This window comes from Onychomys torridus, chromosome 14 (assembly GCF_903995425.1).
Source record: "Onychomys torridus chromosome 14, mOncTor1.1, whole genome shotgun sequence".
Classification (NCBI taxonomy): Eukaryota; Metazoa; Chordata; class Mammalia; order Rodentia; family Cricetidae; genus Onychomys; species Onychomys torridus.
In genome coordinates, this window is record NC_050456.1 from 77,897,500 (window position 1) to 77,921,858 (window position 24,359).

The 24,359-nt window shown below is 50.1% G+C and overlaps 1 protein-coding gene across 2 annotated transcripts in view; it reads left to right on the forward strand.

Moving 5' to 3' along the window:
- Dync1h1 (dynein cytoplasmic 1 heavy chain 1) overlaps positions 1-24,359 on the forward strand; it is a 69,793-nt gene that overhangs the window by 37,084 nt on the left and 8,350 nt on the right. For both annotated transcript variants that reach the window (XM_036205996.1, XM_036205997.1), the window contains exons 32-63: positions 181-393; positions 1,029-1,267; positions 1,429-1,585; positions 2,704-2,931; positions 3,660-3,890; positions 4,091-4,231; positions 4,456-4,689; positions 4,775-4,981; positions 5,066-5,187; positions 6,145-6,310; positions 8,182-8,345; positions 10,892-11,021; positions 13,120-13,253; positions 13,676-13,790; positions 13,878-14,039; positions 14,122-14,336; positions 14,441-14,645; positions 16,670-16,843; positions 16,925-17,044; positions 17,232-17,352; positions 18,698-18,893; positions 19,384-19,501; positions 20,503-20,718; positions 21,378-21,590; positions 21,675-21,802; positions 22,089-22,242; positions 22,686-22,832; positions 23,008-23,158; positions 23,263-23,516; positions 23,598-23,732; positions 23,816-23,910; positions 24,056-24,230. In XM_036205996.1, coding sequence (XP_036061889.1) covers positions 181-393; positions 1,029-1,267; positions 1,429-1,585; positions 2,704-2,931; positions 3,660-3,890; positions 4,091-4,231; positions 4,456-4,689; positions 4,775-4,981; positions 5,066-5,187; positions 6,145-6,310; positions 8,182-8,345; positions 10,892-11,021; positions 13,120-13,253; positions 13,676-13,790; positions 13,878-14,039; positions 14,122-14,336; positions 14,441-14,645; positions 16,670-16,843; positions 16,925-17,044; positions 17,232-17,352; positions 18,698-18,893; positions 19,384-19,501; positions 20,503-20,718; positions 21,378-21,590; positions 21,675-21,802; positions 22,089-22,242; positions 22,686-22,832; positions 23,008-23,158; positions 23,263-23,516; positions 23,598-23,732; positions 23,816-23,910; positions 24,056-24,230 — 5,460 coding nt within the window. The remainder of the gene's footprint in view (positions 1-180; positions 394-1,028; positions 1,268-1,428; positions 1,586-2,703; positions 2,932-3,659; positions 3,891-4,090; positions 4,232-4,455; positions 4,690-4,774; positions 4,982-5,065; positions 5,188-6,144; positions 6,311-8,181; positions 8,346-10,891; positions 11,022-13,119; positions 13,254-13,675; positions 13,791-13,877; positions 14,040-14,121; positions 14,337-14,440; positions 14,646-16,669; positions 16,844-16,924; positions 17,045-17,231; positions 17,353-18,697; positions 18,894-19,383; positions 19,502-20,502; positions 20,719-21,377; positions 21,591-21,674; positions 21,803-22,088; positions 22,243-22,685; positions 22,833-23,007; positions 23,159-23,262; positions 23,517-23,597; positions 23,733-23,815; positions 23,911-24,055; positions 24,231-24,359) is intronic.

The window sequence follows — 24,359 nt, forward strand, 5'->3', positions numbered from 1 at the left end:
TCTGAAATTCACCATAGGACACTTGGGTCAAGACCTTGGAGTTCTCAGTGGGATTCTCCCAGCCTGGGGAGTCGAGTAGACTGTGGGGTGACTGTTGTTGGCATTGTTTTGCTCACTCCGTCTGTAGCACTCTGTAGGGCAGCAGCCATGCTCCTGCCTCACAGCACTCCACCCCCATAGATTCTGATCCAGAGTGTCTGCGAGACCATGGTGCCCAAGCTGGTAGCAGAAGACATCCCGCTGCTCTTCAGCCTCCTATCGGATGTGTTCCCCGGGGTTCAGTACCACCGCGGGGAGATGGCGGCCCTGCGGGAGGAGCTGAAGAAAGTGTGTCAGGAGATGTACTTGACGTACGGCGATGGAGAAGAAGTTGGAGGGATGTGGGTTGAAAAGGTACCATAACTTGATGCTCCCAGGACTGCAGGCTCCCGGCCATCTCTGGAGACCTGTTCAGCAAGGCCAGCAAGGGCATTTGTTATTGAGAGTTGCCCAAGACTTATTGATTGTCCCTTTACTAACACATATAGATAGCAAAACTTGAAATGTCTCTCACATGGAGCACTAACTCTAAAAATGCTGACTAAAAGTATGATTATGGTAGAAATTGGTTTATGCCCATAAATAATCAACTTAAGGATTTCCTGGTGCCACAGGTTACCAGCCTCAGTTGACAGTCAACCAAGTTTCCTTTCTAGATCAGTCTCTTCCCGGCCTCTGGGTCTGTTATTTATACCCACTGTGTATATTGACCTGAGTGTTCTGTATCGAAATAATAACCCTTCTGATCTTGTCATCCTCGGATGGTCTTTGGATGTGCCCATACTGAGAAAGCTTGGCAGGCATCTATTCCACTGGCCCAGACTTCTGCCTGCTTTAGAAATGTCTTTGACATGTGGTCCCCGTAATCTCTTGGAGTTTCCAGGCTCTTAGGAATGCAGAGAATGTGTTTCTTGCTCACTGTCAGCAGAAGTGGCTGCAGGGTCTCTCTCTTCCCCCAGTGGTCTCAGTGCTGATCTCTGGCCCTGCAGGTTCTCCAGCTGTATCAGATCACCCAGATTAACCATGGCCTGATGATGGTTGGGCCTTCAGGAAGTGGGAAGAGCATGGCTTGGCGTGTGCTACTGAAAGCTCTGGAGAGGCTTGAGGGCGTGGAGGGTGTGGCCCACATAATTGACCCCAAAGCCATCAGCAAAGACCACCTCTACGGAACCCTGGACCCCAACACCAGGGAGTGGACAGATGGACTCTTCACACATGTGCTGAGAAAGTACGTTCACTGTGGTGGATGTTCAGATTTCAGGGACGGGAGCACCCGAGCGCTTGTAGTCACTGTGTTCGTCGTCCTCTTCACAAAGTCCTTTGGGGAGGGAAAGCATTTAAATCTAGGGTCCTGGTTTGAACAAGCCGTTTCCATCTTTTCCAAACCAGGATCATAGACAATGTGAGGGGTGAGCTGCAGAAGCGCCAGTGGATTGTCTTTGATGGTGATGTGGACCCTGAGTGGGTGGAGAACCTGAACTCCGTGCTAGATGACAACAAGCTCTTGACACTGCCCAATGGAGAGCGCCTCAGCCTGCCACCCAACGTGAGTAGTCACCAGTCTGTCCAGCTGGAGTTTACACAAAGCTTGGCTCTGGGAAGTAGCCCCACCCACTAGTCAGTGTTTCACTTTCCAAGACTTCAGTTCCCCTGTGTCATTTAATGGATGGATTCCACCTAGTGGAGGATTCCAGAGATAAACAGCTTAGAAGTTTGAGGTAACCTTTTTTTGGGGGGGGGGCGCCGGTGAGACAGGGTTTCTCTATGTAGCCCTGGCTGTCATGGAACTCGCTTTGTAGACCAGACTTTTATAGTCTGTTGCTAGAATTTTTCTGTTTACTGCTTACTGTTGTTAATGTTCTTTGCCTGGTTTGTTAGTTGAGGTCTGTCTCCGTGTGTAGGAGGAGACTGGTATACACAGGGCTCAGCACTCTCCGCAGTTCCAAGCATCCACAGGGAGTCTTAGAGTTGTCCCTGCAGATGAGGTACCAAGTGGCTGGCTGTGGCTGCAGTTAGTGGGACCTGCAGGATCGGCTGAGGGAGGTTCAGGGAAGCACTGTGAGTGAGAGATGCTGGTGTTAGTGTCCGGGTTGATGCTTACGTCTCAGTCTTAAAGGGTGTGCTTGTTATTGCACACCATTAAATCTCATCCGGTCCTTTGGGGGGCCAACTGACCAGTGGGTTCTGACACTGCTCAGATAGCTTAATCTTGTGAGAGATCTGACTCTTGGGTTAAAGGTCTAGACTCACCTTCTGGTTAGAATCTTTGACCACTGTTTACCTGTGAGTAATCTGGATAGAACGCCTAACACTGGATGTAAGTGCAGATAGACCGGGCTCATACTTGAGGTGGGTGAGTTTGGGTGTGTGGAACATGGGATCAATATCTATAGGAGATACCTGCTCACTGAGGCTGGCCATGACAGTACCTCCTGAGGCAGCTGGGCCCCCATGCACCAGGAATGTCACAGCAGGCATAGTTTCCTACCCAGATTCTTAAAAGAGAGAGGATATGCGTATCGTAGCTGTGTGAATTGTAGGATTTTTTTTTTAAGTGCAAAAAATTTAAAATACTCTTTTAATTGTGCATATAGGTAAAGGAATTTCAATATTCAAGTTTCTACCAAATTTGTGTCATTAAATTTGCCTAATTCTTCCTCCAAGGTACGAATAATGTTTGAAGTGCAGGACTTGAAATATGCAACCCTGGCCACAGTGTCTCGCTGCGGCATGGTGTGGTTCAGTGAGGATGTGCTGAGCACAGACATGATCTTCAATAACTTCCTGGCCAGGCTGCGCAGCATCCCCCTGGATGAAGGGGAAGACGAGGCACAGCGAAGGCGAAAAGGCAAAGAAGATGAGGGGGAAGAGGCTGCTTCTCCGATGCTACAGGTCTGCAGGCTGCCTGTTCTCTGAGGGCCCCGGGTCTGGGTTCAAGAGGGTGGAGGTGGGAAACCCTGCACTCAGTAGAGTTTTAAGTGGGCAGGATTGTCTTACAACAGCTTTTGAGTAAACTTACTGGAACAAAAGTTAAAACTTAAAGGGAGAAAGTGAAATGACTCTGGTAAAGACACTTGCTCCTGTCCCCTTCCATCTGAGCTCTATCTCTGGATCCCACATGGTGGGTGAAGGAGAGAATTCCGAGTTTTTCTCTGACTCTACGCATGCGGTAATTTAAAAAACGAGAAAAGGCTGGTGGTGGTGGCGCATGTCTTTGATCCCAGCACTTGGGAGACAGAAGCAGATGGATCTCTGTGAGTTCAAGGACAGCCAAAGGTGCACAGGGAAACCCTGTCTCAAAAGAAACAAAAACCAAAAAGTGAGAAGAAGAAAAAAAAAGTACTCTTTTTGATTTATTTTTCTTTATAATTCATGAATGAGTGCCCTTATCCATGTTAGTGAGTGAAAGGTAGCATCCCTGAGGAACCACCAGGTCACAGGACCCTCCTGCAGACTTAGGTTACAATAGAAGAAAACCCCCAACATTTTTTTTTTTTAAAACAGGGTCTCTGTAGCTCAGGCTAGCCTGGAATTCACAGCCTTCCTGCCTGAGCCTCCCAGGTGCTGGCTTCCTCCAGCATTTTGAAGTGGTTGTTGTACATTTTTGTTCTTTGTTTTAGATTCAGAGAGATGCAGCAACGATTATGCAGCCGTACTTCACGTCCAATGGCCTGGTCACCAAGGCCCTGGAGCACGCCTTCAAGCTGGAGCACATCATGGACCTGACACGCCTGCGCTGCCTCGGCTCCCTCTTCTCCATGCTGCACCAGGCCTGCCGCAACGTGGCACAGTACAACGCCAACCATCCCGACTTCCCCATGCAGATTGAGCAGTTGGAACGCTACATTCAGGTGAGGGGACGTCCTGGCAGCTAGGGGTCTGAGAAGTTCCAAAACATTACGCCATTTGAGTGTGCTGTTTCCTGGGTGAAGGTCGAGCTTTCATGGGGAAGCAGAAACTAAGAGAGGTACAAAGGAGGCTTCAAAGCTAGCTCTGCCATCTCTGTCTTCCATTTTGTTCAAATGTCATAAAAATGACCATTTTTCAATAGCGCTATCTGGTCTATGCCATCCTCTGGTCCCTATCTGGAGACAGCCGGCTGAAAATGAGAGCAGAGCTGGGCGAGTACATCAGACGGATCACCACCGTGCCGCTGCCCACCGCACCCAACATACCCATCATTGATTATGAAGTAAGCGGAGCTTGTTGCAGCCTTTACCCCCCGGTTCTAGTTTGTGAGTGGGATTTGTCCTAGAGCAGCCTGTCATGAGTTTGGCTTTATCTTTTAGTGTCTTTGGTTTTGCAGGATAGCAGGGAATGTTGAATAGTTTGTCCTGTCCTTATTTTGGAAAATCTCAACTGCGTTAAAATGAGTTAGTCCTGGAAGAAAGTGACTCCTCCCCATCTTGTGTGTAGGTATCCATCAGTGGAGAATGGTCACCGTGGCAGGCCAAGGTGCCTCAGATTGAAGTGGAGACACACAAGGTAGCAGCCCCAGATGTCGTTGTGCCGACTCTAGACACAGTCCGCCACGAAGCTCTCTTGTATACCTGGCTGGCTGAACACAAGCCCCTGGTTTTATGCGGCCCTCCTGGATCTGGCAAGACTATGACACTGTTCAGCGCCCTCCGGGCCTTGCCTGACATGGAGGTAAGGAGAGGAGATTGTACAAACAAAAGCTTTGGGGCTGAAATGTGGGCTTGGACTTAGAAGTTCATTTTGTGTCTATCCGAAGGTCGTGGGCCTTAACTTTTCAAGCGCCACTACCCCAGAGCTGCTACTGAAGACTTTCGACCACTACTGCGAATACAGGCGTACGCCTAACGGCGTCGTCCTGGCTCCTGTCCAACTTGGAAAGTGGCTGGTCTTGTTCTGTGATGAAATCAACTTGCCAGATATGGATAAGTATGGCACACAGAGGGTCATCTCCTTCATCAGACAGGTGTGTGCACGCAGGGGCCCCTTCTCCTCACACTGTTTGTCATTCGCTTCTTGCTCCTAATGGTGACGTGCCCTTCTTCTTCAGATGGTGGAGCATGGAGGCTTCTATCGTACCTCAGACCAAACGTGGGTGAAGCTAGAGAGAATCCAGTTTGTCGGGGCTTGCAATCCACCCACGGACCCTGGAAGAAAGCCCCTCTCACACAGGTAAGCAACTCGTGGACTTTCGGCCATTGTGATGGGAGCGCGCGCGCGCGCGCGCACACACACACACACACACACACACACACACACACACACACACACACACACACACACACGAGGTCCAGGACTGCCGTGAACATAGCACAGCAGCAAGCTGATTTGAATTACAAAGGTAACAAATGCATCTAGAAACAAATAAATACAGAAAGGTGGGCTGGCCAGATGACTTGGAGGTAAGGAGGTTCTAAGCCTGACACCCTGAGTTCAGTCCCCAGGACTCAGATGGTGGAAGGAGAACCAACACATGCAAGTGAGTCCTCTGACCTCCATGGCTACACTGTGATATATGAGTGTGTGTGTGCACACACACGCATGAGTGCCCCACACACTAATTTATTAAAAATAAATATAAAAAGTATTTTAAAACATTGCTTATTGAATGATTCCTCCTGAGTTAATTGCCCTGTACTATAACCAGGGAGCTATGTTAAAGCAAGATGGCATGCCCCTTGTATACCCAGACTTTACGGGACAAGGCAGAAGGAGCAAGAGTCTAAGGCCATCTGAGCTCAGAGTGAAATGCTCTCAAGATGGTGAAGCAGAGCATTAGGCTAGTGGCAGTGCTCCAGAGCCTGATGTGCAGAACGTGGGTGCTGGGTTCAGTCCCTGTGCTACCACCAAAAACCAGCTAGGAAAGGGAGAAAAAGAGAGGGAAAGGGGGGGGGGACATTGACTTTATGGGAATAAGGAATTGCTCCCACCCATCTGTAAGGCCAAAGTGAGGCTGGACTGAGCCTGAGTTCTTTGCTTGGTTACCCTACCTTGTGTGCTTTCCGTGGCACATCAGGCCCCAGCCCCTCAGTGGGTGTGGCCTAGGTCAGCATTGGCATCAGGGCTGTTGAGTGGATTGGGAGTGGCTGAGTCCACTGTGAGGTGCTAAGCGGTGCTGTCCCGGTACAGGTTCTTACGCCACGTGCCTGTCGTCTATGTGGATTACCCAGGACCGGCCTCCCTGACACAGATCTACGGCACTTTCAACCGAGCCATGCTGAGGCTCATTCCCTCGCTCCGCACCTATGCAGAACCCCTCACCGCTGCCATGGTGGAGTTCTACACCATGTCACAGGTACATGGTGCTGCCACTCCTCAGAATTCTTTCCCTCTACAGCAGAAAACCTGTTGAAAGACTGCGATCCATCTAGGTCTGGTTCCACAGGCTTGTAATCTCAGCTCTTCAGGAGGTTGAGGCAGGAGGATTGCAAGCCCATCATTGGATATTTGAACATTTAAAAATCACACATTGGGGGTGGCGGTGAAATGGTTCATCTGGTGAACATGCTGGTCACCAAGTCTGAGGACCCCAGAAGCCCACATAGGTGAAGAGAGAACAAACTCCCTCAAAATGCCCTCTGATAGAGCTCCACTCCAGTGTACTGCACGCGCGCGCGCACACACGTGTGAGATACACTAGTCTCGTTTTTAAAACTACATGTTAGAGCCATGCATAGTGATGTATACACCTTTAATTCTAGACTTAGAAGGTGGAGGTTGATGGATCTCTATGTGTTTGAGGCCAGCCTGGTCTACATAGTGAGTTCCAAGACAGCTAGAGCTACATAGTGAGACCCTGTCTCTGGATAAAAACAAAACAAAAGCCATCAAAGTAAATAAACAAACCTACATGTGAGGACTGGAGTTGTAAAAATGAAAAGTTCATCCCAGCACTCAGGAGGCAGAGCCAGGCGGATCTTTGTGAGTTCGAGGCCAGCCTGGTCTACAGAGTGAGATCCAGGAAAGGCACCAAGCTACACAGAGAAACCCTGTCTTGAAAAACAACAACAACAACAACAACAACAAAAAAAAAAAAAATGAAAAGTTCATGTTAAAAAACAAGTCTTTGGGTTAGGGTAGGAAGGTAGCTCAGTTGTCCCACTACTATGTAGGGAGGTCAAGAATAGTCTATGTCATGTGGGGCTTCACCTCTAACAATACATCTTTACCCTGCTGAGAAGGATTGCTTGGGTTTTGGACCTGCGTGGCCCTTTAATTGGTACTGGGCTGTCTATACCAGCATGTCTATAGTGCTTTGGTTCTTTCTGCTCTATTCTTCAAGGACTTTTTACCTATGCATTTAATTGATTTAAGTATTTTTTCTGAAAGGTATTGTATGGTATAAACATTAATTTAGAAGTTGTTTGTTTATTTGTTTGTTTTTTAGATTTTTTATTTTGTGTATGGGAGCTTTGTCTGTGTGTTTGTGTACCAAGTGTACAGTGCTGAGGAGGCCTGAAGAGGATGTCAGATTCCCTGGGACTGGAGTTAAAAACAGTTGTGAGCCACCATGTGGGTGCCGAGATTTAACCCAGTTCCTCTGGAAGAGCATCCAGTGTGGACCACTGAGCCACCTCTCTAACCTGTTTGTCTCTGTGGACTTTTCTTCTGTCCCTTGTTTGCTTTGTTATTTGAGACAGGATCTCACTATGCAGCCCTGACACTCTGCAGACCAGGCTGGCCTCGAACTCCTAGAGATCAGCCTGTCTCTGCCTCCTGAGTGCTGGGATTAAAGGTGTGCACCTCCCTGCTATTTTTTTCTTCTTTAAAGTAGGGTCTTAGGGATCCCATTATGCAGCCAACGGTGACACTGAACCCCACCTCCCAAGCTCCACAGCTGATCCTAGATGTTTATTCCAATCTGGAGTGAGCGTGGGTCTGGTTTTATTTTGTAGCATCCTGCTTTGTTGGGGTCTGTGGAGGGAAGGACTGTCTTTGTTCTCTGATCTTTATGGGGATTGATTTGTTTTTATCAGCCTTGGGGATGGAACCCAGGACCTCCAACATCTGGGATGAGTGCTCTACACTAGCCACACCCAGCCCAGCTGTTTGAACCTTAACATTGCTGACTAGTTCATTCTTGAGTACTTAGGTCTAGATTCTCTTTAGAACAGAAATGTTTGATGGCCTCTCACCTTTTATCCTCTTTTTATCCCACTCCTACAGGAGAGATTCACTCAGGACACGCAGCCACACTATATCTATTCGCCCCGTGAGATGACTAGGTGGGTAAGAGGAATCTTTGAGGCCCTGAGGCCCCTGGAGACGTTGCCTGTTGAAGGCCTCATTCGCATTTGGGCCCACGAAGCCCTGCGTCTCTTCCAGGACAGGTAAGGGAGCTGAGGGTCCTGATTGCATTCCTCCCTCTTTGCATTCTGGGGTCCTCTGTGGGCATCTGCGCAAGGCTGGCCCAGCCATGCATGAGCCAGCCGGACAGCCGTGGAGGCAGCCTAGCATATTTGGATGTGGATCACAGCCACCTCCAGGTCTTGTTTCCATGGGATTCCTCAGTATTGTCTGCTGTTATGAGACTGGGGAAGGCGGTCAGTGGACCCGTTAAACCAACAGCAACATCCATCCGTGCAAGGTGCTGATGGGATTTACAGAGCAGGGCCTCGCTGGAGGGTACAGCTCCTCCCTGTCCTTCCTACTCTCGGCCCGCCGACTTGCTCTGGCTCCAGGGCACTGGCTGTCACACTGTAAGTGGCCAGTGCCGAGGGAGGAACTGGCGAGTCCAAGTGCTATGAATTGCAGGGCGCCCTCTAGTTTCAGTCTCACGCTCAAAATGTTCGTCTTTTGCCTTCCAGGGAGTCTTGGAAACTACTGATAGTTTTGCTTTGTAAACCATTTTTAAATGCCATCTTTATAGTTTAGTATAGTTTTTATTTTATAATAAATTCTGTATTTTCCTTCTCTCCCTGACCTGTCCTGTTTTTTTTTTTTTTTTTCTTCTTTCTTTAATTTTTTTTCTTTAGGATTTATTTATTTATTATGTATAGTGTTCTGTCTGCATGTATTCCTGCAGACAGGAAGAGGGCACCAGATCTCTTTATAGATGGTTGTGAGCCACCTGTGGTTGCTGGGAATTGAACTCAGAACCTCTGGAAGAGCAGTCAGTGCCCTTAACCTCTGAGCCATCTCTCTGGCCCGCTTTCATGTTTTTTATCTTACATATTTTAGTATAAGAATCTTCTAGTTGTATTTTGGGCTTATTTCTGTGTTCATGAGATTAACTCTAGGTTTCTAAACAGTAGCACTTTTTTTGTTTGTTTGGAAACAGGGTCCCAGTATGTAGCCCTGGCTGTACTGAAACTCAATATGTAGACCGTAGACTGGCCTTGAACTTACAGAGGTTCTCCTGCCTCTGCCTCCTGAGTGTTGGGATAAAGACATGTGCCATTACAGTCAGTTTACCTGCAGCTTTTCCTTTCTATGTTGTCCAAGAATCTCCCGTGCTGTCTTCTTGCAGGAGGCTGTCTGTCTGGCCACTGTCCTTGCGCTTCTTGGTTTCTGCCAAGTTGCATTTCGGGAAGATGCTGTAAGGGATGTTGAGGGTAGCTCAGAAGATGAGGGTGAGCTGGGAATAGTGGGCACAGGCCTGTATCCCAGCACACAGGAGGGTCAGGAGTTCAGGGTCACCATTGGCAATACATTGTCAGCTTGAAACCAGACTGTCCGCATGAGATCTTGTCTTTAAAAAAAAAAAAAAAAGCAGGCAAAGTGAGAGACACAGGTGCGCAGCCTGCCCTTTATAGGCTGCTGTTTGGAAAAGGCCTCTGTTGTTAAGTGAACTGTCCTCATTGTTGCTGACAGCAAAACGGTAATTGTTACAGGATACCACAGAGAAAATTGTATTTAGACTCAAAACAAGTAATTGTGCAGCTGGCTGGTAGTGGCACACACCTTTAATCCTAGCACTCAGGAGACAGAAGCACACAGATCTCTATGAGTTTGAGGAGTTCTAGGACAGACAGGGCTAAACAAAAAAACCCTGTCTCGGAAAAAAAAAAAAAAAAGGTAATTGTGCATATAAATTCTGTTTTGGAAACCTTGCATAATTGTATGTACCTATAAAATTCTAGCACTTGAGGAACTGAGGCAAGATTTCAAATTCAAGGTGAAACTGGTTCTAGAGTGAGATTCTGCCTCACAGTACATATTCATGCACACGCACACATGTGCACACACGCCCCATACACACACACACAAGTATTATACACTCTGCTTCTCAGAAGACCCCATGATCAGACACCATCAAGGACAGTGTCTCTTGTCTGCTCTGTTGATATTAACAATAGATACTCTGCAGGCTGTCCTGTGTAGATAGAACGTTGTTCTACCTATTGTAAAAACAGATTTGAGCTGGGTTTAGTAGTGTATAGCTGACATCTTACCATGCAGGAGGTGAAGATGTGGGAATCACATGAATCTGGGGGTTTACAGCTAGTCTGGGTAATATAGTAGAGGTTGGAAAAAGAAAGGAACCAAATTTATCATTTCATATCTTAAATCAGTCTTGTACAGTGTCATGGTGTCAGAGTCTGTTTATCATCAAAATATCAGATTGCAGGCTGGAGAGATGGCTCCGAGGTTAAGAGCACTGACTGCTCTTCCAGAGGTCCTGAGTTCAATTCCCAGCAACCACATGGTGACTCACAGCCACCTGTAATGAGATCTGGTGCCCTCTTCTGGCCTACAGTCATACATGCTGTATACATAATAATAAATAAATAAATCTTAAAATATATATATATATATATATATCACATTGCTTAAGCCACGACCAGTCCCCAGAAGAGGGTGGAAGCTCTCAGCCCTGCCATGTGGCTGCTGTCAGCAGGCCTCGTGACTGACACGTGCTGCTCTCCCCAAACAGGCTTGTGGAGGACGAAGAGCGGCGCTGGACGGATGAGAACATTGACATGGTTGCTCTGAAGCACTTCCCAAACATAGACAAAGAGAAGGCCATGAGCCGGCCTATTCTGTACAGCAACTGGCTGTCCAAGGTACGGCCACGGAGCGGCAGGAGCTCCTAGTCTGCCGTGCCGTTAGAGTTACCCTCTGAGCTCGGTCAGGAGGCCAAGTGGGCGTGTCTGGGGCTTTCGATCCCCAGTGCTCCTGAAAAAGGAAAAAATTGGGACTGTAGTTTCAACAGAGACACTAAGCATTGTCTGTCTGTCTGTCTGCCTGTTTTTCAAAACAGGGTTTCTCTGTGTAGCTCTGGCTGTCTGCAGGCTGGCCTCAAACTCAGATCCGTCTGCCTCTGCCTACCGAGTGCTGGAATTAAATGCATGCACCATCACTGCCTGGCAACACTAAGCAATTTTAGTCTTTGGGTTTTCAGCAGAAAGCCCCAGAAGACATGTAGCTAGCCTAGCCTCTCAATGGATTCTTCCATGTGTGATGATCCATGGGCAGGAGCAGTGGTCTCTAGCAGCTGCAGAAGGTCCCCTGAGCATCATATTGCTGTCACCCAAACACACTAAAAATAGGGCAGTTGTGAGCAATTGGTATGAAAACTTTTTTTTTCCCATGGTCTTCACAAATTCAAACATTTTTTTTAATTTAAAAAATTTTTTATTCATTTTACACACCAATCAAAGATTCCCTTCTTCCCTCCTCCCATCCCCTCAGCCTCCCCCCCCCAAACCCCTCGCAAGAAGGCAAGGCCTCCATGGGGAGGCACATCACAATTGAGGCAAGGCCAAACCCTTCCCCTGCCTCAAGGCTACACATATGAAAGCTTCTTTGGAGGGGGGGGGGCAGTTTCCAGACAGGGTCTCTCTGTGTAGTTTTGGTGCCTGTCCTGGACTAGCTCTGTAGACCAGGCTGGCCTTGGACTCACAGAGACCTGCCTGGCTCTGCCTCCTAGTGCTAGGATTAAAGGCAGCCACTGCTGCCACTGCCACCGCCACCCAGCGAAAGCCTCTTAATGCCAAATGCTAAATGAATGGCAGTGACATTTGCAAATGGCTGTGAATTGTCCTTTTCCTGGGGAAGGGAGGGGTGCTTCCCATTTAGTCTTGATGCATGTTTCATGCAGCAGTCACTGCTGATATGGGTAAGTCAAAACTTCCGTTGGGAGGCCATGCTCTAAAAGCAAAGGAAGGAACAGAGGGTCTATCTCCCTGTTTGGAGGTCTGATAGGCAACTGTGCATTGAGTTTGGAGAGAATTGTAAGCTGGGCTGGGCTTTTTGTAGCTCAGTGGTAGAGCACTTGCCTGATGCATGAGACCCTGGTTCCATGCCCAGTGCTGTGCTCTCCAGAAACAGATGTTCGAGCACACATCTGTGGTCCAGCAAATCTCAGGGGAATCACTTGAGCCCAAGGCAACATAATGAATCCCCATCCCAAAAAACAAAGCATAATGTAATAAAACAGAGTTCCACCTGTCAGGGGCACGCACCTTCCTGTCAGGAGGCCAGCTGACGCTGGAGACGGCCAAGGTTGCTCAGTGTCACTAGAACTTTCTGGAGTCTGAGCTGTAGCCCATCATTTTCATTTGCAGGAAACCTTCCCCAGTGTTTTTTTCTTTTCTGTTCATGGGGTCTTCTGAAGAGCAAGCATTCTTCCCTATTTAACCACCTCTAACTGGTTTTAGGTGTGTTGTGAGCTGTGGGTTGTCTGCACATTTCCCTTCTGTACACTCGTCCTGTGTTGAGTAATTGCCACTGTCTGGCTAGGCTTCCCTGTTGGTGTGAGTGTGCCTTCCTGCTAACCTCTGTTGATCTGTTCTCTGCTGACTTCTGTCCTGATTACAGCAGTACAGACCCTCATGCCTGCTTCTTTTCCATGAATATCTTGACCATTTTCAACTCTTTCTTCTTCCAAACACTTCTTAGAATCGGCCTGTCAGCTTCCTCCAAGAGCGTCATCAGCCACCTTTGAGCTTTTGGTGGGAGTCTGAGTTTGGATGAGCTGATGTGTATGGTGTGTGCTTTCTACAGTCAGGGCTATAGAGGAATCCGTACATGGGATGCTCTGCACTCCCTGAATGCTGTCTTGTTGCTGTGCATTTTTAAGCATCCTTGGTGTCGAAGAACTGCGTGTCTTAAAAGCTCAGTGACCTGATCAGTGGTGGGCTGCATTGTTTTTTCAAATAGGATTACATCCCAGTAGACCAAGAAGAGCTAAGAGATTATGTCAAGGCTCGGCTGAAGGTCTTCTATGAAGAAGAACTGGATGTGCCCTTGGTCTTGTTCAATGAAGTGCTCGACCATGTGCTCAGGATTGACAGGTAGGCTTTACCGTTGCTGCCACAGCCCGTCTCCTGGGCTGTGTGCAGGTTCACACTGCGCCTGGTGCTGATCCCCACACCTCCACCTCAGCTTTGCTGCTGGTACCGTCCCTTATCCCTCAGTCCAGCCTCACTGTCCTGAGCTCTCTCTCACTCCAAGAAGAACCTTCTCTGTGGGCCTGCTGCCAGTTTGGGTCCTTCAGCCTCTGGCTAGAGCTGGGTTCATCTCTCATGTCATTGGCATCTAGAGGGCAGGGCTGTGTCTTCTGGTCTTTGCATGTCCACTAGACCCGGCCCTCCATAGCGGCTCACAGTCCTCTAACGTACTCATTCAAGGCATGATGAGAAGTCATGGGCATGAGTATCAAATGGGAAGTGAGTCATAGAAGCCTGGAAATTTATCTCTTCTGATGATGTTCCAGAATATTCCGACAGCCTCAAGGTCATTTGCTTCTGATTGGTGTTAGTGGAGCTGGCAAAACCACGCTGTCTCGTTTTGTCGCCTGGATGAACGGCTTGAGCGTGTACCAGATCAAGGTGGGTCTGCTGGGCGGCCTCTTGGCCCGAGTCCGGACTCTGCGCCTGGCTGTTGGGTGAGAGCTCTAACTGTGGCTGCTTCTGTAGGTCCACAGGAAGTACACAGGGGAAGACTTTGACGAAGATCTCAGGACAGTGCTGAGACGTTCTGGCTGTAAAAATGAAAAGATCGCATTCATAATGGACGAATCCAATGTCCTAGATTCTGGGTTCCTGGAGCGAATGAACACCCTTCTGGCCAACGGAGAGGTAGAGGAGGGTGTGCTGTAGCGTGGTGTGTGTCATCTCCTTACAAGACAGTTAAGCCACAGTGAGGCTGTTCTGTCCCCAGGTCCCTGGGCTCTTTGAAGGGGATGAGTACGCCACGCTGATGACGCAGTGCAAAGAGGGGGCCCAGAAGGAGGGCCTGATGCTGGACTCGCACGAGGAGCTCTACAAGTGGTTCACCAGCCAGGTGATCCGCAACCTGCACGTGGTGTTCACCATGAACCCGTCCTCCGAGGGGCTCAAGGACCGGGCAGCCACGTCACCAGCCCTTTTCAACAGGTAACGCTGACCTTGGCCGGCTCCAGGTCTGGGCACTGGACTCCCCCGCCCCCCCAGGCAGACCCACTCTGGGGAGCTGTTGGAAACGAGGGCGTCTTTTTCAGGTGTGTGCTGAATTGGTTTGGTGACTGGTCCACTGAAGCGCTGTATCAGGTTGGCAAAGAGTTCACCAGTAAAATGGACCTGGAGAAGCCAAACTATATAGTCCCTGACTACATGCCAGTCGTGTACGACAAGCTGCCGCAGCCACCAACACACCGGGAAGCCATCGTGAACAGCTGTGTGTTCGTCCATCAGACCCTTCACCAGGTGTGTGCAGTCGGAGCCGCATGCAGAGCTAGTGGCTGGAAATCAGACGTCGGGGGCGCCGCGGCTGACCCTGCTCTCCCAGCAAAGCAAATACTTCTCCTCACCTCTTCGTGACATCCACTCTTTTCCTTTCCGGGGGTTTCGAGACAGGGTTTCTTTGTGTAGCCCTAACTGCCCTGGAAGGAGCCCTGTCTGGAACCCAGGCTGACCTCGCTCTCACGAGATGACGTCCGTTCTCATCAGCAGTCTTTTCTCTTCACGCTTCCTTCTCCACCCAGGCTTTGTTCATGGCTTGCTGGGTAAAGGTGCTTGCAGTGTAGGCCCAACGACCCGAGTTTGAGCACCAGAACCCCCAAAAGGTGGAAGGAGAGGACCTGGCTCCTGAAAGATGTCCTCTGACCCTCACATGCAAACCATGGCATCTGTGTTATGTGCACACAGTAAATGACGTAGAAATAACTAAATGGGCAGGTGGGCCAAAGCTTCTCAGGCTCTAGGAGCCAGTGCTGCTGCTGGAGTCCAGAAGCTCCCAGATAGCACATAGGAGCACGACAGGTGTGCAGCCTGTCACCTAGTGTCCCCACGGCCATCCCAGGTATCGTTTCTGATACCCGCAGGAACAGTCAAAGCTGTTTGTCACGCAAAACCTGTTCTTACTCATTTCTGTTGTTTTTTGTTTTTGTTTTTTGTTTTTGTTGTTTAATTTTTGGAGCTGAGGATCGAACCCAGGGCCTTGAGCTTGCTAGGCGAGCACTCTACCACTGAGCTAAATCCCCAACCCCTGTTCTTACTCTTTGTGTCCGCTGGAATCCACTGGGAATAAGCAGAAACCTTTGGTGACATGCCTGCGATCCCAACACTCATTTGGGACCTTAACGCTTAGTTAGGACTTGAGAGAATGCTCAGCATGTAAGAGCACAAGCTGCTCTTCCAGAGGACCTGGGTTCCTATTGGTGAAACTATGGAAAGCCACTCCACGTAGTTAAAAGGGAGGTTCATTTTGTGGGGTAACTTACAAATGAAGGGATAGGTTGCAGGATCTGGGAAAGGAAATGGCGCAGTCTGGGGGTGTTCTCTGGAGAACTCTGCTCAGTCCACCTCCAGCGGCCAGGGTCCGGACACCAAGAGAGACCTCTCCTCTCAATCCTGGGTCTTCAGCTTCCTCCCTCAGCCCCGCCTTGTGGGCGTGACCATTACCGAAGCCTCAATGGGGGCTGGAACTTCCAGGCCAAGGCTGGGATGGCTACCCACTACAGGTTCTAGTCCCAGCACTCACATGGCAGCTCACAACTCTGTAACTCCAGTCAGTCATAGGGAATCCAACACTCTCTAGCCTCCATGACTGCCAGGCATACACATGGTGCACAGACACACATTTAGACAAAACACCCATACACGTTTTGTTTTGTTTTTTTTTTGTTTTTCAAGACAGGGTTTCTCTGTGTAGCTTTGCGCCTTTCCTGGGACTCACTTGGTAGTCTAGGCTGGCCTTGAACTCACAGATCCACCTGGCTCTGCCTCCTGAGTGCTGGGATTAAAAGCATGCACCACCACTGCCCGGCATAAAGTTTTTTAAACTTTAAAAAAAAAGAGAGAGAGTTGCATTCCAGCCTGTGTTACATAATAAGACTCTGTCTTGAGAAGAAAAAAACAAACAGAACTAAACACGGCCTACATTGACATGGTAAATCCATTGTTTGTTGAGTGTTTTTCACATAAAATATGCTTCTGAGCCGAGCGTGGTGGCCCACACCTATAATCCCAGCACTTGGGAGAAAGTGGCAAGAGGGTCAGGTGTTCAAGTTGAGCCTGGGCTACATGAAACCCTAATTCAAAATAACAAAGAAATAGCGTCTCCAGGGTGGGTGTTTGTGTGCTGTCTGTCTGTCATCCGGGTTTAAGGATGGAGGATTTTGAGTCTTGAGTGTTCTGAGAGCCAGGCAGTCCCCCATGTCACACTGCAGTCTGACAGGATACAGTTGAGGCTGGCTGAGGAGTGAAGAGTTGAATTTGTTTTCTAAAAGGCCAACGCACGCCTGGCAAAGCGAGGAGGGCGAACGATGGCCATCACGCCTCGGCACTACCTGGACTTCATCAACCACTACGCCAACCTTTTCCATGAGAAGCGCAGCGAGCTGGAGGAGCAGCAGATGCACCTGAATGTCGGGCTCCGGAAAATCAAAGAAACTGTCGACCAGGTAGAGCAGGAGCAGCAGCCCCTCACGGCCCCACCGAGGACTTGCCGCCTGCCTCTGTGTTGAGCATGGTTTGTTCCGTAGGTGGAAGAACTGCGTCGTGACTTGAGGATCAAGAGCCAAGAGCTGGAGGTAAAGAACGCAGCAGCCAATGACAAGCTGAAGAAAATGGTGAAGGACCAGCAAGAGGCTGAAAAGAAAAAGGTGCGTCCCTTACTCCGGGGAGCCAGCCTGCAGGGCTGGGCCTGTGCAGGAGGAGGCTTGCTTTGTGCAGGGTTCTAAATCTAATGGGTTAGCAGGTGTGTGTTGGCAGGAGGGGGGCTGTGTAGGATTCACTTAGCAAGTCCACATTGCTTTAGCCGTGTGCACCTAAGCCATCCTTGCTTTCTAGGTCATGAGCCAGGAAATCCAGGAGCAGCTGCACAAACAGCAGGAGGTCATTGCAGACAAGCAGATGAGTGTCAAGGAGGATCTTGATAAGGTGGAGCCTGCTGTCATTGAGGCCCAGAATGGTATGTCAGTGCTGGCAGACCTGGACCTTCAGCGTCACTGAAGACGCTGTGAGGCCAGGGGTGTGGGGGAGGGTGTGGGGGGTGCTTCATAGCACCAGTCTGACTTACTGTAGTGAGGCCCTTCTTGGAAGAGAGCTAGCAGATGGACACTCTGTCTTGCTGAGTCTGGGGCTCAAGCCTATAATCTCAAGTAATAGTGAGGCCAAGGCAGGAGGATCCTGAGACCCTGTCTAAAAATAGGGCTGATCTTGAGACGGCTGAGCAGTAAGACTTGTTACTCTCGCAGAGAACCCAGGTTCAGTTCCTAGCAGCCACATGGCAGCTCCTACTTCTGTAACTCCAGGTGCAGTGGTCCCAGTGTCTTCCTCTGGCTTCCCCAGGCACTGCACACATGGTGCACATACAGACCTCAGGCAAAACACTCACTCTCGGTGGTGCATGGGCACGACTTGAATCCCAGCACTCGGAAGACACAGGCAGGTCACTAGTCACTCTTCCTCTATTCCTAAAAGGCCCGTGACGTGCTGTAGCAGAGGCTCCTGTGTTGGTTGTGGTCACCCAGTAGGAAGAGTGGCCTTAGCTGTCTGGCTCACTAGAGTTTGGCTGTGTCTGGTAGCCCAGTCACTACAACTTTTGTTTCACACCTAGGACGGTTACACACCTGCAGAGGCTCTGGGTTTCCACACACAGATGGGTAATAAGGGAAATTTTCTACTGAGTCACTAAAAGTCTTTTCTAAATCTTCAGTCTAAAAAACTGCATTTCAGTTTAGAATGGTATTAGCCTCTTTTTAGAGCAGCCTGCTGGACAAGTGTAAATTGTAGCAGATTAATGAGGCTTGCGCAGGCCTCAGCCTGGCTGTGGCTTGGGGTCGCTATCTGCCTCGTAAAGCAGAAGTGGGGGTGTTATCTTCTAGGAGAACAAGTCATCATCTTCTCTGAAAGATTTTCCTCTCCTACATAAGTTAAAAGAGAAAATAGCCTCAGGTGGTGGCACACACCTTTAATCCCAGCACTCAGGAGGCAGAGACGAGTGGATCTCTGAGAGTTTGAGGCCAGCCTGGGCTACATAGCAAGTTCCAGGACAGCCAGAGCTACATAGAGAATCCCTGTCTCGTAAAGACAAAAAGAGAGAGACAGAGAGACAGACAGACAATAATTTGTAGCTGGTTGACAGTGTAATTCCTGAAACTGTAAAACAAGCTAGCACTGTGCTTGCCAAGGACAGTTGCAGTTTAGGGTGGGTGATGATGTAAGGTGTGCTCTAAGTAAGGTGGAGCCCTGGTGGTAACCTTGTCCACATCTCACTTGTGCTCTGCCTCCCCCACCCCACCCCTGCTGACCAGCTGTGAAGTCCATCAAGAAGCAGCACCTGGTGGAGGTGAGGTCCATGGCCAACCCTCCTGCTGCTGTGAAGCTGGCGCTGGAGTCCATCTGCCTGCTGCTGGGTGAGAGCACCACAGACTGGAAGCAGATCCGCTCCATCATCATGAGGGAGAACTTCATCCCCACCATCGTCAACTTCTCGGCTGAGGAGATCAGGTGAGGCCCTTACTGTAGTAGTGAAAAGGTATGGCCACCTCGGGACGCTCCTGTTTTCTTGTGGCAATTTGCAGTGGACATGGGCTAAAGGCTCTGCTTGGCCATCTCTGGCATGTCGTCTTCCAAAGGGAACATGGGTCCCACCAGTCCCACAGGTGCCTTTCGATACAGTCTCAGGAAGAAAGCCAGCGTTCTCTGCATATGTTTTTGACGTCACCTCTGCCAGCAACAGCTTCATCCCTCCAGATAGCTGTGAGTGCGATGGCGCTCAGCCCTGGCTGCAGCAGAGCAAGGGTCTTCTGGCCCGCGTTGCTGCAGTGAGGGGCCAGAGCCAGAAGCTGGCAGAGCCTGTCCACAGCAGCCCTGTCACCTTCTCCTGAGAACCAGGGCTCAGCCAGCCTCATCAGAAGTGCTAGGCCTTTACATTTGTATTTCGTGAGAGTGCATTATTTTTATTCTGTGCGCGCTTAGAAATAATTTCCTCTCCCAGTGATGCCATAAGGGAGAAGATGAAGAAAAACTACATGTCCAACCCCAGTTATAACTATGAAATTGTCAACCGGGCTTCCCTGGCTTGCGGCCCCATGGTGAAGTGGGCAATTGCACAGGTAGGTCCCTCTACAGCCGGCCCTAGGTGTGTGTGTGGGGGGGTGTCTCTTGCCACATCTTGTTTCCACTAGCTGTTTGCTGCTGTGGTGATTTTTCTGGGTTGTTGTTTATGTTGAAAATAAAAACAGTGTGGGTTAGGTGCAAATGAGTGGCTCCCGGCTCCCGGGAGGAAACGATGGAGAAAAGTTGTGCCGTTTAAGCGAGGGTGGGGTAGACCTAGACACAGCTTACTAGGAATGAGAGAAGCACTGCCCAGAGTGGCGTGGGCCGGTGAGCTGGGAAGGAGCCCGGAGAGCCAGTTATTCTCAAATGGGGAGGGCGCTGGTCCATGGGGATGTGCGTCCCATGGGCAGGTGGAGGGCAGAGGACAGCTTGTGGAGTCACCTCTGCATGGGTTCTGAGTCAAACTCTGGGCTTACATGGTAAGTGCTCTGACCTGCTGAGCCATCTTGCTGGCCATCGGGTTTAAGTTTTGGTTTGACTTAGTTTGGGGTTTTCGTTTTTAAGGTTGTTTATTATTATGGTTTTTCAAGGCAGGGTTTCTCTATAGCCCTGGCTGTCCTAGAACTCACTCTGTAGACCAGGCTGGCCGTGAACTCAGAGATCCGCCTGCCTCTGCCTCCTGAATGCTAGGATTAAAGTCATGTGCCACCACTGCCCCCCCCCCCTTTTTAAGAGTGTGCGTGTGTGTGTGTGTGTGTGTGTGTGTGTGTGTTGTGAATATGTGCCCCTGAGAAATCCAGAAAAGGGCTGAGCGCTGGGAAACAAACTCGGGTCCTCTGATGTAAGAGCAGGAATTGCTCTTAACTGCTGAACCATTTCTCTAGCCCCATTTGGTTTTGGAGAGAACCTCCCTTTATAGCCCAGTCTCCTGCAGCCCAGGTGCCGGGCCTACAGCCCCAGCCCTTGCTTTACCTGGCCGTACTAAGTAACGGGCTTCACTGGCGTTTTCACACAGTCACGTCACCCTCTGTCACACCCTGTGCCTTGCCCTTCCCAGCTGAATTATGCAGACATGTTAAAGAGAGTGGAGCCCCTGAGAAATGAGCTGCAGAAGCTGGAAGACGATGCCAAGGACAACCAGCAGAAAGCCAATGAGGTGGAGCAGATGATCCGGGATCTGGAGGCCAGCATCGCCCGCTACAAGGAAGAGTATGCCGTCCTCATCTCAGAGGCCCAGGCCATCAAGGCAGACCTGGCAGCTGTCGAAGCAAAAGTAAGCTTTGCCTTGCAGCCCAAGATTCTCTGAACTCTGTTACCGAGGAGGTCCTCATGGCCTCCCTGGTGGAAGCCTAGATTGACAGGGTTGGCTCATAAACCCTATGTCTTGTTGAGGCAGTGAACCAGCTCTGTGTGTGTTGGGGCTCTGAGTTAGCACCCAGTACATTTTCTTTCACTCACTTCCTCCTTGAGTCCTTTGAATAGGCCACCAGTGTGACTTCCCTTTGGCCGTACCCAGCTGTTCCTCACCTCAGGCAATCCCAGATGTGCATTTCTCAAAGGGCTAAAGTTAATGCTCTGCTCTTGGCTGTGCTCTGATGAGATGCCAACACATGTTTTGTTAGTGTCTATAACCCAGTCTGCCCGAGTCTACTTCTGGTCCTCCCTGGACCCTGCACACACAGGTACTTTCTTTCTCTCATTAATTCCGAGGTCGGGGTACATGCCATAGCGCACATGTGGCGGCTAGAGGACACTTGTGGAGTTGGTTCTTCCCTTCCACTGAGTAGGTTGCAGGGATGGAACTCTGGTCATCAGGCTTGGCGGCAGGAGCTTTTACTCACTGAGCAATCTCATTGGCCCCATGGATGAATTCCTTTCTAGTATTCAGGGTATTCCTAAACATGTCATTTGATCCCCTCCCCGCCCTCTTAGGTAAACCGGAGCACTGCGCTTCTCAAGAGTTTATCTGCTGAAAGGGAACGCTGGGAAAAGACCAGTGAGACGTTCAAGAACCAGATGTCCACCATTGCTGGCGACTGCCTCCTGTCCGCGGCCTTCATTGCTTACGCAGGGTACTTTGACCAGCAGATGCGCCAGAACTTGTTCACCACCTGGTCTCATCACTTACAGCAAGCCAACATCCAGGTAACTGGCACCCCAGCCAGTGTTGGGCGCAGTCTGACCAAGTCCTAACTGGACCACAGGGGAGATAACCAGCCTCCCTTTCAGTTCCGCACAGACATCGCCAGGACGGAGTATCTCTCCAACGCTGATGAGCGTCTCCGCTGGCAAGCCAGCTCCTTACCTGCTGATGACCTGTGCACAGAAAATGCCATCATGCTGAAGCGGTTCAATAGGTATGCTTCCGGGCCAGAGGTGCAGCTAGCGGTCACACCTTGTTGGAAGAGATGAATGGAAAGTGGTGTGTGGGGAGGCTGGGCTGAGAGGGCAGTGTTCATGTTTTTATCTTTATTCAGTTCTGCTTACCACGGGAGTTTTCCAGAGAGAGAACGATTTAAATCGTGTTTGTGAACTGCAGTGTCTAGGGATTGCTGTGTGGAGTGATGGTTTCTTCCCGTCTGAACAGAAGCCTCTGCCTTTCCTGGTGGACTCTTTACCTCCTCTCCTATCACCTCACCCTAGGTACCCACTGATCATTGACCCCTCGGGACAGGCCACAGAATTCATCATGAATGAGTATAAGGACCGGAAGATCACAAGGACCAGCTTCTTGGATGATGCCTTCCGGAAGAATTTGGAGAGTGCTCTGAGATTTGGCAATCCCCTTCTTGTCCAGGTTTGTGTTCATATTTGGATTTGTCCCTCTTGGTACGGTTCATTAATCTCTCAGTTGATGTAAAGTAAACCTAAATTACACGGTATAAACTCTGACGTGTTTGAACTTAGGGTTGGTTTGACACTAAAACAAGAATAAAGCAAGTCCCAGCCAGGTGTGGTGGCGCACACCTTTAATCCCAGCACTCAGAAGGCAGAGGCCAGCAGATCTCTGAGTTCGAGGCCAGCAGATCTCTGAGTTCGAGGCCAGCCTGGGCTACAGTGAGTTCCAGGACAGCCAGGGCTGTTTCACAGAGAAACCCGGTCTCTAAAAATAAATAAGTGTTATCATTATTATTATTATTAAAAGATAGGATCACAGACAGACAGGTCCTGGTAGCTTGTGGATGGTGCACTGGCCCAGACAAGAAACTGATGTGTGCCTTACGTCTGTGTCCTACATAGGACGTGGAAAGCTATGACCCAGTTTTGAATCCAGTACTGAACCGTGAAGTTCGACGGACAGGAGGGAGGGTGCTGATTACCCTCGGCGACCAAGACATAGACCTGTCCCCATCGTTCGTCATCTTTCTGTCTACCCGAGACCCAACCGTAAGCAGGGGCACTTAGACACAGGGGAGGGGATGGAGAGGGAGCGGGGAGGGAGGGGGTGGAGGGGGTGGAGAGGAAGGGGGAGGAGGGGTGGAGGAGGAGGAGGAGGAGGAGGAGCAGCAGCAGCAGCAGCAGCTGTCTGAAGCACCAGCCCGTTTTGTCTTCTTCCTGACAGGTGGAGTTCCCGCCGGACCTCTGTTCCCGGGTCACCTTCGTGAACTTCACGGTCACCCGCAGCAGTTTGCAGAGCCAGTGTCTCAATGAGGTGCTGAAAGCAGAAAGGCCCGACGTGGATGAGAAGCGCTCTGACCTCCTGAAGCTACAAGGTGGGTGCTGGGGCAGGCGCAGGCTGGGCTCCGCAGGAGAAGGTGGCAGGGGTGGCACTGTGTGCCCTAGAGCACAGGTGTTCCAATCCTGTCTGCTTCTCAAGGGGAGTTCCAGCTGCGTCTACGGCAGCTAGAAAAGTCTCTGCTGCAAGCTCTCAACGAGGTCAAAGGCCGCATTCTGGATGACGACACCATCATAACCACCCTGGAAAATCTCAAGCGAGAAGCTGCCGAGGTCACCAGAAAAGTGGAGGAGACAGACATCGTCATGCAGGAGGTGGAGACCGTGTCCCAGCAGTACCTGCCACTGTCCACTGCTTGCAGCAGCATCTACTTCACCATGGAGTCCCTGAAGCAGGTGAGGCCATTGGCATAGCAGCCCTGAACCCACTGTGGCCTGAGGCCCGCCCTGATTGATGGTCACGTGACTTCCTTCCAGGTTCACTTCCTCTATCAGTACTCGCTACAGTTCTTCCTGGACATCTACCACAACGTGCTGTACGAGAACCCGAACCTGAAGGGCGCCACTGACCACACGCAGCGCCTCTCCGTCATAACCAAGGACCTCTTCCAGGTAGAGAGCGGGGCACGCTATGTCTGGTGTGAGGGTACAGAAGTACTGTCTCCGGAACACCAGTGTGTCCCCTTGGTCCCCAGGTGGCATTTAACCGAGTGGCTCGAGGCATGCTGCATCAGGACCACATCACCTTCGCCATGCTGCTGGCGAGGATCAAGCTGAAAGGCACCATGGGGTGAGTCTGCCTAGCTCCGATGTGGCTCTGCAGATCGTCCTGGCATCTGTGTCAGGATGCATTTGCCTTTCCCTTGTCTGTGAATCACAACTGTGTCTCAGTTGCTGGGTCAAGAGACCCTGCCTGACCTGTCCACCCTTCGCAGGGAGCCCACCTATGATGCAGAGTTCCAGCACTTCCTCAGAGGGAAGGAGATTGTACTGAGTGCTGGCTCCACCCCCAAAATCCAGGGTCTGACTGTGGAGCAGGCGGAAGCAGTCGTGAGGTTGAGCTGTCTGCCTGCCTTTAAAGATCTGATTGCCAAGGTTCAAGCAGATGAGGTAATTGTCTTTCACGTGTTCCCAGTGAGAAATGTTGTCTGTGAGCAGCTTCCTCGTGTGTGGGAAAGCCTGCAGTCCTGCCTGGGTGTGCCTGGGTCAGACCCTTATGGTCTACTCATGTAGTGCAGC